Source organism: Corythoichthys intestinalis, chromosome 7, assembly GCF_030265065.1.
Source record: "Corythoichthys intestinalis isolate RoL2023-P3 chromosome 7, ASM3026506v1, whole genome shotgun sequence".
NCBI classification, from domain to species: domain Eukaryota; kingdom Metazoa; phylum Chordata; class Actinopteri; order Syngnathiformes; family Syngnathidae; genus Corythoichthys; species Corythoichthys intestinalis.
Genome location: NC_080401.1, coordinates 47,123,935 through 47,144,088, shown reverse-complemented (window position 1 = coordinate 47,144,088; position 20,154 = coordinate 47,123,935). Strand labels below are relative to the sequence as shown.

At 39.1% G+C, this 20,154-nt stretch overlaps 1 protein-coding gene across 1 annotated transcript in view; it reads left to right on the top strand.

Moving 5' to 3' along the window:
- Positions 1 to 20,154, top strand: part of cpamd8 (C3 and PZP like alpha-2-macroglobulin domain containing 8) — a 137,599-nt gene that overhangs the window by 59,121 nt on the left and 58,324 nt on the right. The window contains exons 19-23 of the mRNA XM_057840543.1: positions 4,170 to 4,232; positions 4,862 to 5,093; positions 8,671 to 8,824; positions 18,618 to 18,748; positions 18,859 to 18,910. Of these exons, the coding sequence (XP_057696526.1) occupies positions 4,170 to 4,232; positions 4,862 to 5,093; positions 8,671 to 8,824; positions 18,618 to 18,748; positions 18,859 to 18,910 (632 nt within the window). The remainder of the gene's footprint in view (positions 1 to 4,169; positions 4,233 to 4,861; positions 5,094 to 8,670; positions 8,825 to 18,617; positions 18,749 to 18,858; positions 18,911 to 20,154) is intronic.

The following is a 20,154-nucleotide window of genomic DNA, read 5'->3' as shown; positions in this document are numbered from 1 at the left end:
TAAGCTAGCGGACTTTTGCTATGCAAGTTAGCCAATTGTTCTTTTGTTGTACTTAGCTTCTTATTTATTTATTTGTTTTGATACAGTTTGATGCTAAGCTCAGGCATTTTATTTTTAAATGAAAATGCAATTCTGCATAGTTTGAAGAAACACTCTGGAATTTTATTTTGTATCCGCATTTTGTAGTCGCATTGAATGCTCTTTTGAAAGTGCAATCTTGGCAAGCCTTTGTTTAAATCTCCGAAAATGTATTCTGCAATAAAGACTAAAGTCATGAAGTAGAGGTCCATCTTAGCCAATTGGATGCCAGGAAGATGCTAGGCAATAGAGCCTACCCACGTACCACGTGCTCGCTGTATGGTTCCGCCCACTTGTCCGTCAAAACATAGTGTTAACCTGTTACGGCTACGTACATTTCTCCTATTTACGGCGTGTTTTTCTGCTCCTTAACATTAATAATCAAAATGGTGAAGGCGTGAGTGGCTGTTGGTTGCACTAACAGAGAAGATGGAAGGAGAGACTTGAAGTTTTACCGTATTCCGAGGGATCCAAAGAGGAGAGCGAAATGGACGGCTGCAATTCGACGTGAAAACTGGACACCAAAAAATCACCACAGACTATGTAGTAGTCATTTTATATCCGGTAAGATGCATTTAATATATATTTAGAGGGTTTTGGCCTGACAACCACAATTAAGATCATTGCTAGGCTAATCGCCGACAACATACGACGTAGTACGACATAGTTTCAAATTCAAGATGTTTGTGACTTCCCTTTCTTCCACCATCGTTATTTTTTGAATAATATTTAGCTGGTACCAAGTGAAAGAAACTGGCCTCGTCTACGGGGCTGACAAATAACCACAATTAAGATCATTGCTAGGCTAATCGCCGACAACATACGACGTAGTACGACATAGTTTCAAATTCAAGATGTTTGTGACTTCCCTTTCTTCCACCATCGTTATTTTTTGAATAATATTTAGCTGGTACCAAGTGAAAGAAACTGGCCTCGTCTACGGGGCTGACAAATAACCACAATTAAGATCATTGCGAGGCTAATCGCCGACAACATACGACGTAGTACGACATAGTTTCAAATTCAAGATGTTTGTGACTTCCCTTTCTTCCACCATCGTTATTTTTTGAATAATATTTAGCTAGTACCAAGTGAAAGAAACTGGCCTCGTCTACGGGGCTGACAAATAACCACAATTAAGATCATTGCTAGGCTAATCGCCGACAACATACACGTATGTATGTAGTGAGTGCTATCGCTAAACCACATTAACATTAAAAGCCCTAGCTCCATTGACAAATGACATGAAATACATTAGACTTGACAGTGGATGTTAGCAAGAACAAAAGATTTTGAATTGAAAATTTCGTAACTCACCTTCCGAGCACAAGATTCCTGCCGAATTTTCGTGTACGAGGACCTGTTTCACCCAACCAGCAACGTAGCATTTATAAGCCTCCAAGCTCTTAAAGTTTTTCAAACTTTCGTGAGAATAGGCTGATTTTGTGTGGACAAAATAGTTGTAAATATCAGGGTCAGGCAGAGACGGTGAAGGCAGCCGGTCAAAAATCATCGATCTAGGCATCAAATATGGATCTGGCGACTGTATAGAACGAAGCTTTTCCACATAACGCCTTTTATGCAACAGATCCAGTGAGTTTGCGGCATCAGAAAGCACCGGGTCTTCCATGAAATGCATTTTAAATTCCGCCATCAATTGAAAACAATGCTAATACAGAGTCAAAATGACGGACAAGTGGGCGGAACCATACAGCGAGCACGTGGTACGTGGGTAGGCTCTATAGTGAATGGCAGAGCAACTTTAAGTATGTTACCTTCAGTAAACTGTGGGAGCTGGGAGTAGCAGCCCATACTGTATTTTTGCCTTTCGTATCCTGAAATGTCTTTCGTAAGAAGAGGCAATATTTTCCCGTTAAGGTGTGTCGTCACCAGTGTTGTTAATAACGGCGTTACAATATAAAGGCGTTACTAACGGAGTTATTTTTTCCAGTAATAAGTAATCTAATTAATTACTTTTCTCATCTTGGCAACGCCGTTACCGTTACTGAGGCGGGAAAGGCGTGCGTTACTATGCGTTACTAAGTTGGTTGAATAAAAAAAAGTCTGAGAGAAACGGACTCACGGGGACGAGAGCAGAGCAGGAGTGGGGAAGACGCCGTTGCAACCGCGATGCTAGGTGGCTCCAATAATACCTGACTGTAGCCATAGCCGACAAACTACACCCACATGACACGGTACATATCATATTATAGAACTAGATGCAAATGACAGACACTGCTGCATTGCCAACATGTTTTAAGGACTACATGCGTTAGTAAACAGCCGCCATCTTAAAGCAGTAGACCTCTCAGGAAGGTTCTGATGTAGAGATCCTTCCTAGCAAACCTAAGTAATTTTTTTTTTTTTTTTTTTAAATCTAAAATTCTCCTAAATCGGCAAAATCTTAACTTAAATCTATCTTTAAATGATGAAACAGTTTTAAAACTTACACATGTTTAAAGTAGACAGAAGGGAACTAATGCAATAACAGGAGCAATTTTAACAACTTTAACGATTGATTCACAACTTTAAATGACTTCCACACATAGCAAAGGTTACTAGCTAGTTATCGCAATACCCTTGTGTCTAGCTAAGTGGAGGGTAAAGAATTGGGCTCGGGTCAATTGCCCCCAAACCTTTTAAGCTTCACATTGTGTGACCTGTTTTTTTTGTTTTTTTGGGAGGGGGAAAAAAAATTATCACTAGTTACTTTGCCAAGTAACTAATTACTCTTACATTCAGGTAACTGAGTTACTAACGCAATTACTTTTTGGGAAAAGTAATTTGTAACTGTAATTAATTACTTTTTTAAAGTAAAATTAACAACACTTGTCGTCACCTGATAATTCTGTATGTAGAGAAGTTTCTAAGTAGCGGTAGCACTGTACAGGTAGTCCCCGGGTTACGACGGATCCGACTTACGTGATTTTGACTTTACAACGCCTGTCTCGTCGATTTTTATTTTTTTGCATGCTTTTATTTTGGCGCAGGAAACAAAGAGCAGGTTGTACTTCCGCACACGAGAGCATTTACACATGGTGCACATATGAGGTAGAGCGCCGCCGAGTGAAGACGTGACAGCCTGCGCGCACATTTGTTGCTTGTGAAGCATCCAGAGGTGGCGACTTTGTATAACCCGTTTTGTACTGTTTATTGTGCGTTTTCAATTGTGGTGGAATACTTGGGGCGAGTTTATGTGATTGTTTTTGATGATGTGCGGACGCTAACTTATACATGCTAATCGTTTGTTATTGCTATATCAGCGGCTACTTGTAAACGCAAATTTGCTGTTATTGAAGATGGGACTGATTTAAATTCATTTTATTTTAGTTTCATTCTGGAAGTGTTGATGTCAAGAGCAGCTGAATAAAGTCAGCAAAGATTTGGGCGCTTAGCTTGCTGTCTAGCTAGGACTTAGCTCCAACGTCTTGGCGAGGACAGTACAATGACGAATAATACATGTGTTTGGATAGTTTTTTTTTTTTTTTTTAATTATTTATAGAGTGTTTAGAGGTATTTAAAGGTTTAATTCCGACTTGCGCAGAAATCCGGGTTACATCTCAACGCAGGAATGGAACTCGTTCGTAAACCAGGGACTACCTGTACTTGTTTTTCTTTTTTTGGGTAGTTGGAGAATTTAGATGTTCACCTAGCACAGGAAAAATAAACAAAATGACCTCGAGATAATTCATTTGCATGCAACAAAATACAACTGTCAACTACAACTTGAATACTGTTTGGCAAAAAAAATGATGTTTTCATAGGCCGGATTTATTTATTTGTATGGCTGAGCCTCCATTAGTTGAAAGGCAATTACTTCATGACTTTAATAACAAACATCTCGATGTTCAATCAGCGCTCGGAAATGGACGAGCGGAGAAAAACAAAGGAATTAGATGTGATTGCTCGTCCGTATTCCGTGCCGACATTCCTTAATGCTACTCGTTGCGGTGATGAACATTAAACACATGACGTGACTTAGCAGAATGTCAGCGTGCAAATCCCGAGTAAATCATTGGCCCTTTTATGGTGTTGTTATATTGTGAGCAGCTGAGGCCTTTAACTGATGTCGGCTTGTGTTTGGCTCTTAGACCAGAGAAGCGGAGGCGTACATTCTTCCCGGAGACGTGGGTGTGGCACTGCCTCAATGTCAGGTATGTAAATCCCGATCAATGTTGGATGGGATGAAAGAAATGTCGAGGCAAAGGGAGGAAAGTTCACAAGATGATAGGAATTTTGTGTTGAGAGGAGGCTGGGAATCTGCTTCCAGGAGTCGTTCCCGTCTTTCTGAATGTGCTTCTTTTAAACTGACCAATCTTGGATCGGACTGTCACTCTCACACAACTCCTTCTATTCATATTCAGCCAACATAAATGAACAGCCTGTTGATTTCCATGTGCTTAATTCCTTTGGAATAAACTAGTTTAGCCTGATTTTCAATAAAGTCGAAAAAAGCGCTGATTTCCCGTTAAGGTCTATTAAAGCAGACTTTGATCAAGCAAAGCAAACATGTTTTTGACTAGAAGACCGTTACCATCGGCCAAGAGTCCCTTAATTAAGGCTTGTCGATAAAATGTTCCCTCACTATATTTCAGGGGTTTTTGTGTGTGTGTAGAACATATGGTTTACAGGGATTTTCGTTGTTGAATTGAGACATTAGATTGTTTTTTGTACTCAGGTCATAACACTGTGTACAGGCCGAAACGCACTGTCTTCCGTTCGTGTGGCAAAGCCGATACTGTATTGACACAGGCGTCTAGAGCTTTTTCTGTTCCGCCAACAGCGCTGAAACGGGTGAAGCCGAGCTACGACTGGAAGTGCCAGACTCCATCACTACCTGGGTCACCGAAGCCATTAGCCTGTCCAAAGACAACGGTCTAGGCTTGGCCAAGAGAGTGGAGCTCCGTACATTCAAGCCTTTCTTTGTGGACTTTACGTTGCCTTACAGCTTAATCCGAGGGGAGCAAACCAAAGTTCCCCTGACCGTCTACAACTATCTGCCAACGTGTGCTGAGGTATGATGTCGAGCTACATGTCAATTCAGTATTTTGAATGATTAAAACCCTTTTTTGTGTGATTTCCAGGGTAAAGCCAATATTTAATACCTTCTAAATCATGGGTGTCCAAACCTGTCCTCAAGTGCCGCTGTGGGTCCTGGTTTTTGTTCCTACCAATCGAGCACAGAGAGTTTAAAGTGCATGTGACACGAAAAAGCATGTTTATTTCATAATACATGCGGTATTTTATGCTCCTGAATGATATGGACCGCTTGGATGTGTGTGGAAGCGATCGCTATATTTATTTAGTTTTTTGAATCACGCGCCATGAAAATGAGTGACTTCCGGCTTCGGTCTTGCATTGAGGAGGAGGGCGCTTTGACGTGTACGGGAGAAGGACTCCTCTTCACTATACAGCCTACTGTTGTGTATGAGGACTAAGGATTCAGCAGATTTTTCGGATTAATACGTTTATTTTTCGCATCACGCCAGCCAAACGGCTGCAGAAAAATTTTGCTTTATGAGGGTTTTCAAAAGTAGTTGGCCAAGCCCTACTACTGTGGGACCATTGGACTTACGAGGAAGTGAGTAAACATCTTGTTTTGTATTATGTCAAATATTAATACAGCGATTACAAAGTAAACACTTCAAACTTTCTTTAAATAAAGGACTGCTTACGTTTGATCATTGATAGGCATGTAAAAAGCTCTCCTCGTGCACATTAGCTGCACGTTAGCTGCACAACAACTGCAGCCGCCCTCTTCCGGGGAACGAACTGTAAATTGCTCTCCGCCGGGCGGTTTGCCGATCCGCAAAGACAATCGACAACCCAGTCGTCATGTCAAATAATCCGGGCTAGTTATGTGTGATTTTCCGCTTCGAAGACTTTGAAACATCACTCTGTTCGTGTTAGCATGTCGGCTAGCTGTCACGCCTCTTAGTTTGTTTACATTCTCCGAAACCAGGGAAGGGAAATGACATATGTCCGATTTAGGTGTCATAAAATATCGTTCGGGAGGTGCGACAGTAAAGGTGAAGTCGACAGTTTTGACCATTATGGAGTAATTTTGCCATGTCGTCCTGAATAAGTGCATTTTTATTAGTTCATATTCCATTTAGCACAAGACTGTTATTTGTCATGACCATGCCATACTTGTATAAAAAGAATATCCTGTAAAAATATTGAAGTAAAGAGACAGAAACAATGACATTTTGCAGCTCTCTTCGTAGCGTTTTCCTCGTTGTGAATAGTTCCCTCTCGACAGGCTGACTGGTCCTTCTCGAGCCATTTATTTAGCTATTGGGGTAAAATACTTGGATGAAAAGAATATCCTGTAAAAATTTTGGAGTAGAGAGATTGAAACAATGACATTTTGCGGCTCACTTCGTCGCGTTTTCCTCGTTCTGAATAATTCCCCTTCAATGGGCTGTATAGTAAAACCGATGAGCCCAGTCTCCCGCTGACGTCATCCATCTGTTGGGGACGCTTGAGCCCTATAATGGTAGGTGTGGCTAACCGGCAGATTAAAAGACTTAATTTCTCGTCATCTGTGCATTGCTAAATTGTTGTATATAGTCGAATCGTCTCAAAATATGATTCTAATTCACATAATAATGCTATTTAAGACCTTTTTTCTCCTATTGTATGCTCTTTAACCAATGAAGTTTGTGCTAAAACAAGCAGCACCTGACTGCAATCAATTGATTACACTTGTGAGACACCAAAGTGGTGAAAGGTTGTCCTCATGATAGGTTTGAACAAAAACCCGCACTCACTGCGGCCCTATGTGGAATAGTTTGGACACCACTGTTCAAAATTATTTAAAGTACCGTATTGGCCCGAATATAAGACGGCCCTGATTATAAGACGACCCCCCTCTTTTTCAAGACTCGAGTTTGAAAAAAACTTTTTGAACACCAAATTAATTTTCATACAGAAAATAATGACAGTACATCTGAAACAAATGATTATAACAATATATTTGAGAGAAAAAGCATGTTATTTTGCCTCATTCAAATCTTAATATCTGAACATTTAAATATGTAAACTAAAGTGCAATCACATTTGTAAATGAATGGCTTCTGGTTTTGAAATGTAAATAAACCAATCTATTGTGATAAAACAACAAAATTGCAATAACTACATTAACCATCAAAGTGAAGTCTAACTGTAACTGTAGTCTTGAAACAAATCTGAATAAGGAAAAACATTGCAATAAAATAATGCAAACTGGTTAAACTACTCGCTGAGATCTGTCATGACAGAACATCGCTTCAATGATATCTGGTGCCATCTAGCATCGTGATTGGGGAGTAGCTGAGATCTGTCATCATAACAGAACATCGCTTCAATGATATCTGGCGTCATTCAACGTCGTGAAAGGGTATAATGTCTAGACCGCGAATATAAGACGACCCTCTCTTTTTCAATTTTATTTCAATGCAAAAAACACTGTCTTATATTCGGGCCAATTCAGTAAGTACAGAGGTGGGTAGTAAGGCGTTACCATAGGCGGAGTTTGACTTTTGGGGCAGGGAGGGCACAACATGTAAACGTGATCTATTGTGAATTATTCGTTTTATTTAATGATGGACATTTTGGCCCATTTCAATTTATATTATTCACATGGGACATTTATTTTCTAAAATTTCAGTTGAATTAGCTGTCTTCATTAAAAACAGAATGTTTATTTTATTTGGAAGACCTTGAAGTTGTTACATTTATCATTATTAATGCATCCAGTGGGGCATCACAATACAATTAGCAATAAAACGTTAAGTGCATGACCGCATGTATCAGAATCTGTTTTATATCGGTATCGGATTTTCAGAGTTGGACAATATCGAGATGTCGATTATCGGTTAAAAAGTCATTATCGGACAATGCTAGTCAAAACAATCACTCTCACTTGATTAGTTATGAAGCATAAAAATCACACAGTTCTTAAAACTGTGGCATTGCAATCATACTCATGATGTTACACTAATATTTTTTAATACTTGATGTCGGTAATTACAGTCATGTTGTCGAATCAATCAGTCAGGGTTAATCAAATGCCTCCGGGAGCTCTCTCTCAAAGCTTTGGATAAGTTGTGAAATGTAAAAGGGTGGCATACTAAGATATGGACCATAGTGTGACTTCAGGCCAGCAGGATCAGGAATGTTGCTGTCCAGCCCAGTTCAAATGTCCTCGTGTGAATACGCCTTTAGAGGAGCCCATATTAAGCTTCAAGTTGGCCTCAAATGGGTCTGTCCTGCACACTGGAGAGATGACATCATGATCTTTGCAGATGTGCCTGATTTCGTGTTAGATGAGGATGCGAACGGGCGTATTGCTTTTCTTTGATGTCCGTTCCGGCAACATGCGATTCCTATATTTTCTGCTCTTTTTATTTATGACTTCTGGAGTGTGGATAAAGGGCATTCCTCTGACAAAGCTGGACAATGAGCGGCATTTAATCCTCCTGGGAGCTTGAGAAACATGAGAGTCCACATGAAGAATTCAAAGAGTTCTTTAAAAAAATATTCTCACTGGCAAGAATGAGGGTGGGAATGTGAGAAAGGTTGTTTACTTCCCTTTTTTATTTTTTAAAGGTTCACATTAAAGTGTCAGTTCCAAAGGGCATCAAGTTTATTGGTCATCCTGGAAAGCACCACCTCACAAGGAAGAAGTGCGTAGCTCCTGGGGAGGCAACACCAACCACCATCGTGTTGGCTTTCAGTGAACTGGGTCCAGCAAACATTACAGGTATCCACAGAGTCCAACTGGAATATTTTTGTTCAGTTCATGTCTTGTTCTGACTGAAGATTGAGAGTAAAATTGTTTCCACGACTGACTAAATAGTCCTGGAGTGCTGCATCCGCAGTGCCTATTGAGCAGTGGTGTCAAAACATGTTTTCATCACAAGCCACATTATGATTGCAAAATGGTTGTTCACTTAGGTCAACGTTTTGATGACTTTTAAGTTGACTTAACAAAAAAAAGTAAAAGGACTGAATTCTGGCGATGGGCAAAAAAGGAGAAAACAAGACATTTCACTTTATATTGAACCATTTTTAGACAATCAATGTCTTTATTTTAGATGCACATTGTTGAAAACAGCCAACAATTCCAAAAAAATTCATCACTTTAAATCACTCACTAATTTTAATCCTTATTTAAAAAAAAAAAAAAGCTTATTTCTACCGAAAAATGTCATTACGCTAGATAAGACACATCACTGTTAGGTGTTTTTCCCACGTTTCAATTGTATATCCATTTGTGTCAAGCTATTTTTTGGTTCTAGTGAAGTTTTAAGTTTAAGTCTAAATTGTAAGTCCTGATAGGCACAGGCGGTTTTTGCTATGGGCAATGTGGGCGACCGCCCAGGGCGCAATCTATTTGGGGGCGCACAAGCGCCCTCGAGAAGGGAGAAAAAGAAAAAAAAAAATCCGCCAGTTTTCTAGACTAATACCGCTCATTTCCACGTCAAGTTAGTATAGTGGGCGCTAGGGCGCCCCCAGAAGCATCGCGTCCCGTTAGGCATACGCAGGCAATTGCCTTAGGTCCCCAGCCAGCAGGGGTCCCCAGAAGGCCATTAGAGTTGGCACACAAGGATTTAGCATACTCAGTTTCCCCGCACTGTTGAAGCTAAAAGTTTTGGGTGTGAGCAAATACTATGGTATTATTTAACAGATTATTTATCAAATCTGTTATCAGTGTCAAAATTTATTCATGGGTATTCTATTCCAGTCAGTTTTAACATTGTGGGTATGTGCAGAGAGTAGTTCACTAAGACCTTTTAGAATATTCATTACTTTAATGTTGGTTTTCACAGGCCACCTCATTATTCATGTGACTACTTAAAGATATGGTGATTTTTCCAAGAAAGTTAATTAATTATTGGGTCTATCGTATTCCTCGTTGATTACTCTATAAGAAAAATATAACATATATGCATCTAAAATAATCCTAAACGATTTTATTAGCAATTTTAATACTCCTTTTAGCAAGGTTCCTTGGGTATGCGGTGTGCCGCTGCGTACGTTCCCATAGCAACCAGTCCTGTTATTATCCTACGTCACAAGTGCTGCATATTCTGAGAACGAGAATAGGCGTAAATCAAAAAGTAAATCCGAACTTTTTGATTTTGATTTTTGATTTTTTTGGTTGAATTTGAATCATATTTCACATCACTTAATATGATACAAAATAATAAATGCAAGTCTAGTATAGAAGCTCATGCAAAATTGTTTAGTGCTAAATTAATTTCCTCTTGAGTTATTATTTTTATTTATTTACTATTTTTTTGTATGTCTAATGATGTAAATATGTTGAGATGGTTATATTCTATGTGAACTAGTTGTTTGTATTATTTGTTATTTGTTTTGTAGTGTTCAATTAAAAAAAAAAAAAAGAGAGAGAATAGGCGTAAGCGTAAGGTGCGCATTTAAAGCTGAGGGGGCCACCCCACCTGTTTGAGGATTAATCTGTGCGTCAATGAACTAATGTAAGTATTTCCTCTTCATGCCATAAAGTTCTTATGATAAGTTAGAGCGGTTATCAGCGTGACCGTTTCGTGTTTTTCCCGTTACGTCGGCTGGTTGATCCCACTCGTTCTCGCTGCGTCGAGGAAAGCATTCTTTACATTATATTCGCATTGCACATTTGCTTTAAGAGGGAAGGTGTTAGTTTAGCTTCTTGAAATGATGTTGTACATCCATATGAGTGTAAAGTGCTTAGTTTTCGGCACTTTTATGGCCAAGATGACCGCACGCAGCGTGCGCTCGACCCCCCCCCCCCCCACCTTCGTGTTCATTTTACTGCGCAAATATGTATGTCTGTCACGTGACTCAGAGTGAGAGTGGGCGGCGATCGGGCCTTTTTTTAATTGGCAAAATGAAGAGAAGTTATCCGTCTGGAAATGAAAAAAGAAAGAAAAAAAAGCAGAGGAGGAGAAAAGGAAGCAAGACAGCGGTGAGTGTACTATGTTACTGTAGTTTTATGTCCTTATGAGTGTCCTAAAAAGCACTCTATGAGACTGAGGCGTTATTATACTTTTATTAAATATGCTATTGCTCCAAGTCCAACTGTCCCCCTTACTTGCACACGCTCAAAGGGCCCCATGTTGCTTGTTGCCTGGGGCCCCCTGGGACCCTTGCTACGCCTCTGGGCGCCCCTTACTATCATGTCAACTGCTGCTGAGAGTCGTGTGTGTCAGAAGAAGGAGGGGGCGGGGGATAGACTATTTTAATAAAATAACGTAAAAAACGTAACACATTCTTGTGTTTGATGTCGGCGGGGGGGGTTTGCCCAGGGCGCGAAAGTAGCCAGGACCGCCACTGCTTATAGGATTTTGAGTTTTTGGAGTGTTCAAAATAAAATTACGCTGTATTGGAGCATATTAGGCACCAGTACTATTTGGTGTTTTATCCATCAATGACTTAGAAGCTAAAATTGACAGTTAGCTTTATTATGTTTTCACTCTGCAGCGCTGTTTTTACAGATTAAATAAAGCCTGTATGAAAGACATGTGAGCCATACATCGACAGTAGTCATAATTAACAAAAACCTAGCCCTCCGCATAGCTAACATTACTTTAGCGCGACATTAACTTAATTTGATCTTGTCCCGAGTATCGCTCCTCTGCTCTCGGAGTAAACGGGGTGCCTTCGGTGGAGCGGGTACTAAGCGAGCGGGTCGCGCAGTGGCACCTGGCCCTGGTTTGGGGGGGGCGGTCATCGGTCACGGGGTCCAGCCGGTGGTGCGGAAGTGTTATGCAAGCGCTGTCTTACAGTGAATACATGAAACAGTGTTCGCCTTGGTCTCCAATTTGAAATGCTCCTACACTTTTTGACATTTTCTGCTTTTTCATGGTGCCTTTCTCTTCACTTTCGTCGGCTTCTTTATTGTTATCTCTATATTCATGCGTGGATGAAATCAAATATATCTGCCGCCTCTCTCTTCTTCATGTACGCACGTGACATCAGCACGTTGTGCCGCATTAAAAGTAATCTGGGCAAAACGTCATGCTTAGAGCTGTTTCAGCTCTAGTCACATTGCATTGACTAAAGGTCTTTCTGAGGGTGTCTTTCTGTGGCTCCTTAACTTTTTTTTTTTAATGAAGTATTGTGTTAGTTAGATCAGTGATATATTTAGCATCAATCACAGCCAGGGCATCCTGAAAGGGGTCCTGTCACTCCCTTTTGGTTCATAATTGTTTTTCATTCATGTGTTCTTGGTTCAACTCATAAGACATGTTCTTTTTTTGCAGTACCGTATTTTTCGGACTATACGTCGCAACTGAATATAAGTCGCACCAGCCAAAAAATGCGCAATGAAAAGGAAAAAAAAACATATATATCGCACTGGAGTATAAGTCTCATTTTTTGGGGGAAATTTATTTGATAGAATCCAGCACCAAGAACAGACATGTCATCATGAAAGGCAATTTAAAATACAATAGAGAAGAACAGGCCGAGTAGGTGTACAGTATGCTAACATTACTTGACGCTAGAAGTTAGATCGGGCCTAAAAATTCCAGCCCGACCTGACCGGCCCGCGGGTATTAAAGCCCGACGCGGCCCGAGCCCGATCAATTACCTTGATTTACTTGCCCGAGCCCGAAAAAACCCGAAACTCTATGTTTTATTTGTAGGCCAGAGCCCGAAAAATTATGTTTTATTTGTGAAGACTCTGAAGAAGGTGGAAATGCGGGGATGCGATGCGTGGTAGCGTTTTGTGTGATCACGTTTGTGACGATGCTGTTGCATATATGCATAATGATAACAAATTAAAGCCTGTCTTTTGTAACGAATTCTCCCAGTTAAACAAGACCGTAAGATGGATATTCAATAAACATTTATATCTTTTCTATTTGCGTGTCTGTTCCAACAGGCGGATAGTGGATTTGACATTTATTTTAATCTCAAGTTGGCAGAAAAAAAAAGTTTTCTCAATGTTTAAATAGTCTACATATTTTTATGATCATTATAAATGCATTTACACAACGAAATAACGCTGGAAATGTTTGTTGAATATATTTCTTGTATGAGACCAAAGCGCCACATTCATTTACGTACATTCAGCGAAGTTTTCCGTATAGCATTTTCAACAATCAATTTGAATCCTTTCCATATCCCAATCCTACCACAGTTGTTTGCTTTTCAATTCCCCTGTCTTTAGTTTGTTTTTCACTCCTATAGCTGCTCCATATCGAAAAGGAAATACCCAGGATGCTCGTGGAGGGCGCCACGGCGCAGGAGGGGAAGATTGAAAAGGGAGCAGGCCACTGCGTTCACGTGCGCAGGCATGCACAGTGCCTTCTCTGTTTTATCCAAATTATTTATTTTTATTTAACATTCATACATCGTTTTAGTATAAATATATAAATAATAGGGCTGTCAAAATTATCGCGTTAACGGGCGGTAATTAATTTTTTTAATTAATCACGTTAAAATTAGGGCTGTCAAACGATTACAATTTTTAATCGAGTTAATTACAGCTTAAAAATTCATTAATCGTAATTAATCGCAATTAATCGCAATTCAAACCATCTATAAAAATGCCATATTTTTCTGTAAATTATATATATATTCTGTAAAATAATTTGTTGGAATGGAAAGATAAGACACAAGATGGATATATACATTCAACATACGGTACATAAGGACTGTAGTGGGCATTTCACTCTACTGTCATTTAAATCTGTCTATGCTGTCCTCACTCCGAAGCGTCTACTTTTTCCAAAGCTAAACAGCTAGTGAACGACGCCTTAATAATCAGACTTCTTCCTTTTTCATCTGATTTATTAATAAAATGGCCTCAAACCACTGTCCTCTTTAGACCGTAGTGAAACTACAAAAAAAAGTACTCAAGCATTGCATTAGCAACAACGTTAGCTTAGCACACTATACAGGTTCACTAAACATAAACAAAAAGCGTCTCATACAAAAAATATAACATTTTGCTTACTAACATAATATGTACATTCTTTACAACAACCATACTTACGGACAAATCTTGTCCAAGGACCATATAAGCACAACATTACAACGTAGGCGTCAGCCCGAGACGTCGTGCAGCCATATTGAACTGGCAAGAAAGCAATAAACCATGTCGCAAAGCGACCACAAGAGTTCGCTGTTAGACAGCACAAAAAACCTTGCTGTAAAACTTACAAAAGGCAGAATACTGTCTGAGCGGGACATGTGCGTTAATTGCGTCAAATATTTTAACGTGATTAATTTAAAAAATTAATTACCGCAGGTTAACGCGATAATTTTGACAGCCCTAGTTAAAATATTTGATGCAATTAACGCACATGCCCCGCTCAAACAGATTAAAATGACAGCACAGTGTAATGTCCACTTGTTACTTGTGTTTTTTGGAGTTATGTCGCCCTCTGATGGCGCTTGGGTGCGACTGATTTTATGGGTTTCAACACCCATGAGCATTGTGTAATTATTGACATCAACAATGGCGGGCTACTAGTTTTTTGATTGAAAATTTTACAAATCTTATTAAAACGAAAACATTAAGAGGGGTTTTAATATAAAATTTCTATAACTTGTACTAACATTTATCTTTTAAGAGCTACAAGTCTTTCTATCCATGGATCGCTTTAATAGAATGTTAATAATGTTACTGCCATCTTGTTGATTTATTGTTATAATAAAAAAATACAGTACTTATGTACCGCATGTTGAATGTATATATCCGTCTTGTGTCTTATCTTTCCATTCCAACAATAATTTGCAGAAAAATATGGCATATTTTATAGATGGTTTGAATTGCGATTAATTACGATTAACTTTTAAGCTGTAATTGACTCGATTAAAAATTTTAATCATTTGACAGCCCTAATAAATATGTATATTTATTTTTTAAAAAGTTAGCGAGAGAGAAGTCGGCCCAACCCAACCGTAAATAATCACACATAAGTCGCACCCTCTGCCAAATTATGAAAAAAACTGTGAGTTATAGTCCGAAAAATACGGTACTTGCTTTTTATGATTGATCTTTATTTATAAAATTTAATTTGATTTGAATGATTGAATGAATAATTTACTGTTAATGAACAGTTTAATGTGTTTGATTTGGGACTTCACACACGATTGATTGACAGACTTGATTATTGTCGATTTAGAATACTTGGCTGTCCCATCCCTGAAGGCCGGTTGATGGGGGCTTGGGTGGACCCCCGGAGGCCCACCCGGGATCCCTGGTGGGTGACGATGGCAGCGGGAAGAGGGATGGGCTGCGCTGGCCATACCAACAACAACAGCGTCGCTCCTGTGCACGTCATCATACTGTGACAACCAAATTGAAACGCCATCAAAAATAGGCCAATAAGAGAGCAGAATGATGGGAAAGATGGCGCGACACTTTAAAGCAGAAACCAGCACGTATACGCATTTGTATCTTTTACAGTACTGTACTGTATGTTCGCCTCTTGTATCCTGAAATCTCTTATGTAAAAAGAGGCAATATTTTCCCCATTGAGGCTTGACGTACCCTGAAAGATCAGTTTGCTGGGACGTTCATAAATAGAGTTACCACTGTAAGATGTAAAACTGTATAACGTATGTATGCAAGTGTTAGCTGGCAATGCCAAGATTGGCAGACTGCATGGACTGCTTTGGAGAAGCACACCCTTTATGTGTGACATGATTGTGGTGTTTTTTTTTGTGTGTGTGTGTGTGTGCATGGTGTTGATGTCAATTTTTGGAGAAGAACACAAGCACAGGTGTAAGTATTTTTTAATGATACCCCAGATATTAGCTTGGTCCTAAACTCAGTGAGTAGTCCGCTCTGCGATGTGTGATTATAACCTCTGTAGAGCTCAATATGCTACTTTCCTAAGGGGATGTATTGGAGATGTGTTTCTTCACTGGTGGTCCGCGAGTAACAGAATCTGCTTTTCCGAGTTCCAGGAATTATTAGTTCTTAGTACTCACTACAGTAGTCCTTAATTGGCGTGTCACCCGAACATTGGCCTCCTCGGCGTGAGGCCCCGCGAATCGCCTTGCCCTTATCGGCTGTGCGCGATCTGCTCACCCACCTCGAGGTACAAACATTTCCCTCCCGAGCGCATGTGAGAACAAAGCAAGCCAGCAGCGGGGGAGCCGTCACAGCTGTGCTGTGACACTCAGTGGCATGTTGATGAGTTTGCAGGTCAACGGAGGTCAATGGGCCCCCCATGGCCCCACTCCGACTCCCCTGGCCCCCTTATGTTTCCCTTTCACTTCACACACACAAAGAGACACCACTGGCACGAGGCCACGTTTCCAATGCGAGATTCCTCGTGCAGGCATGTTTGTCTTGTGTAATGCGGATGGATGTTGTACACGATGTCCACAAACATTGTTTAGATTAACGGATGTGCGTACTGATTTCTGATGTCTCTTTAATCTCGAGGCAGTTAATAATGTTAATTTAAGAGTGACGCAGTTTTACACGTCAATGTCAGCAAGGGCTGCAGCTATCGATTATTTTAGTAGTCTCTTAATCTATCAACTTCCGAATTTTTCGGACTATAAGTCGCAATTTTTTTCATAGTTTGGCTGGGGGTGCGACTTATACTCAGGAGCGACTTATGTGTGAAATTATTTACACATTATTATATCATTTCACATGTTATTTTGGTGTTTTGGAGTGACACTGATGGTTTGGTAAACTTGTTAGCATGTTCTTTATGCTATAGTTATTTGAATAACTCTTAATACACTTATTCAGCATGTTGTTCTCTATTGTATTTTTATTTTAAATTGCCTTTTAAGATGACATATCTGTTCTATGTGTTGGATTTTATCAAGTAAATTTCCCCCAAAAATGCGATTTATACTCCGGTGCGACTTATATGTTTTTTTTTCCTCTTCATTGTGCATTTTTGGGCTGGTGCGACTTATACTCTGGTGTGACTTATAGTCCGAAAAATGCGGTAGTTAGTTCGAACAATCGAGTAATCCGATTAGGAGCTTTTAATGGGTTGCAGAATACATTTTAGGAGATGTAAAACAAAAGATTGCTAAGATTGCGCTTTTGAAAAGAGTATTAAATGTGAATACAAAATAAAATTCCCGAGTGTTTTTTCAAACTATGCAGAATTGCACTTTCATTTAAAAAAAAAATAATAAATGAGGATCTAAGCACAACAAGAGAACAATTGACTCGCTTAAATGCTATATAATGCTAACTTTTTTTTAAAAAATGCTATTAACAAATCGTTCAAACATAAATTCCCACAAAAAAAACGGCTAAATATACTTCAGCTAAACTACGAATGCATAAAAAACAACATTTGCTTACCTTATGTTGGTCTTAACAGGGAGCAGCTGGATTGAGCCATGTTAAATGAGTTATGTCATATTCAACGTTGCCGCAAGAGGACAGTGTATACACCCCCAAAAAAAAAAAAAAAAATGCAAACACGTTCAAAACAAACCATTACAACGCCACTGTAATTAAACGAATATTCAAAGCCACAAAACTTGATTCGAAGCTTTTTTCTAATTAAATTACTCGATTTAATCGATTAATCGTTGCAGCACTAATGTCAGCACAGGAAAAGCTTCATGTTCAGCTGAAGTATGGCATCCCAATTGTATGTGTGAAATATTAAAGTTACATGTGGCATGTTAAAGCTATGTTAGGCATGGCTCAGTGGTAGAATGGTCGTCTCTCAAACCTACGGTACTCCACGTTGCTGCTGATGCTGTGTCATCAGTAGATTAGTTAGGAAATAGTGTGAAAGCACTTTGAATACCTTGAAGGTAGAAAAGTGCTATCAAGTAACTCCGTTAAGGTGATGTGTGGCTCTAATGGTTACATGTCATGCACTCCAAACATTCACTCTCAAAGCTGTGTGACAAAAATCCCTCAGTGATGCGATCAAAATATTCATTGTGCCATAACATTTACATACAGCAATTCCTATTAGTATTATTTTACATTCAGTAAAAACACTTTTAAATCTGTGTGTGCCTGATTAAAACAGCAACATTATTGTAAATGAATATGAGGCATGTTCAAAGCTATTTGTTGCTTAATAATCAGATGTTCAGATGTATAGAAAAAATAGTCACCCGCAGAGCTTTTTGGGCATAGCAAAGTACTTGTGCTCAAAATCAGTTGTTCTATTTGTGGCATATCAATCACACACTTGTGTATTTGAACCAGTCACTAAAATGTTTGACATAAAAACAACACACCAGTGTAAGCCATACAAATCATTAAAATTTTTATAACAATAAGATGTTTCTTCGATCTAACATTTTTTCTTACTTGTGTGGCTATGCAGATCTCAAGGATTAGACCGATAGATACCAATACAGACATGTGAGCCTCATGGTGGTATTATTTCATGTATTTTAAAAGAGATGGAAATAAATAATTACATCCATATTGTATGTAATTATTTGAGTGGTGCAGGAAACATTCAGAACAATGAAGTAAGTAGGTATCCATCAAGCGTACATCTTAAATCAGTTTGCTCAATTATCATTAGAAAAAAGAAAATAGCGAGGCTTTGACATTCTGTTTTCCCCGTTTCCTTCCACAGCTCGGGCCATCGCCTACACTGAAACAAGCTGCTGTTCAGACTTACTACAGTCGGGCAAAACAGGAAATGATGTGGAGGAAAGAAGGACACCCACTGGCCTGGACTTTGTGCGTAGGACGGTCCTTGTCGAGGTAAGCGATTGGCAATTCATCAGTATGTCATACATACAAAGTCATACCGAATGCATCATTTGACTTGTTTGTGTATTCTGTACCTTCAAATTTCTTCCCCTTCCTTGCAGTCAGAAGGCTTGCCAAGAGAATATACGTATAGTGTCTTCTTCTGTCCCAATGGTAAGGGCAGACATATTCCCTTCTATTGTATTTTTGTGTTGCTTAGTACATGAAAGGATTCAACTACTGTACAGTACATGATCACTCTCTCATTTGTGTTAAATAGAAACTGCTTCGTGAACACAGACACACCTGTTAAAGGTTACTTGGAACAAAGCTTTTCAAATAAATTTGGCTAAATAGCCACACTGCTTCACAATGTTTAAAGACAAAGTAAATATGGTGCCGTAGTTTTATATATCTTATTATATATGTGTTCTAGTGCTGGGAAGATTAATTTATTAACTCGAGTAATTTGATTAGAAAAAAGCTTCGAATCAAATTTTGCAGCTTCGGGAATTCATTTAATTAGAGTGGCGTAGTAATGGTTTGTTTTGAAACTGTTTGCATTGAGTTTTATTGATTTGGGTGAATACACTGCCCGCTAGTGGCAACAGTGAATATCACATGACTCGTCTAACACGGTCTGGATCTAGCTGCTCCCGGTTAAGACCAACATAAGGTTGTAAGTTTTTGTTTGTGCTAATACAATTGTTTATGCATTCGTAATTTAGTTTAGAGGTATATTTATCAGTTTTGGTCGGAATATGTGTTTGAACGACTTGAACGAGCAATGTAAAAAAATAAATAAATGAATAAATAAAACGTCAGCAGTTTATAGCATTTAAGTTAGTGGACTTATACCATGCAGGTTAGCCAGTTGTTCTTTAGTTGTACGTCTATCCTCATTTAATTTTTGATTCTGTTTGAGGGCTAAGCTTAGGTATTTTATTTTTAAATGTGTATGTAAATGAAACTGTAATTTGGCATTGTTTGAAAAAACACTCGGGAATTTTATTTTGAATTCGCATTTAATGCTCTTTGTAAGTGCAATCTTAACAAGCTTTTGTTTTACATCTCCTAAAATTTATTCTGCAACTCATTAAATCATGGGTGCCTAAGTCTGTTCCTCGACAGCCCCTATCCAGCTTGTTTTCCATGTCTCCCACCTTTAACACACCTGAATCAAATGATAAGCTCATCAGCAAGCTTTGCAAGAGCCTGATAACAATTCTGATTATTAGATTCAGGTGTGTTTTAGGAGAGAGACATGGAAAACAAGCTGGATAATAAAGGCTCTTGAGGACAGGATTCGGGCACCCCTGCATTAAATGTTCCTAATCCAATTACTCGATTATTCAAAATAAGTCATTGATAGATCAATCGATTACTTAAAAATAATATATAGCTGCAATCCTCATGGG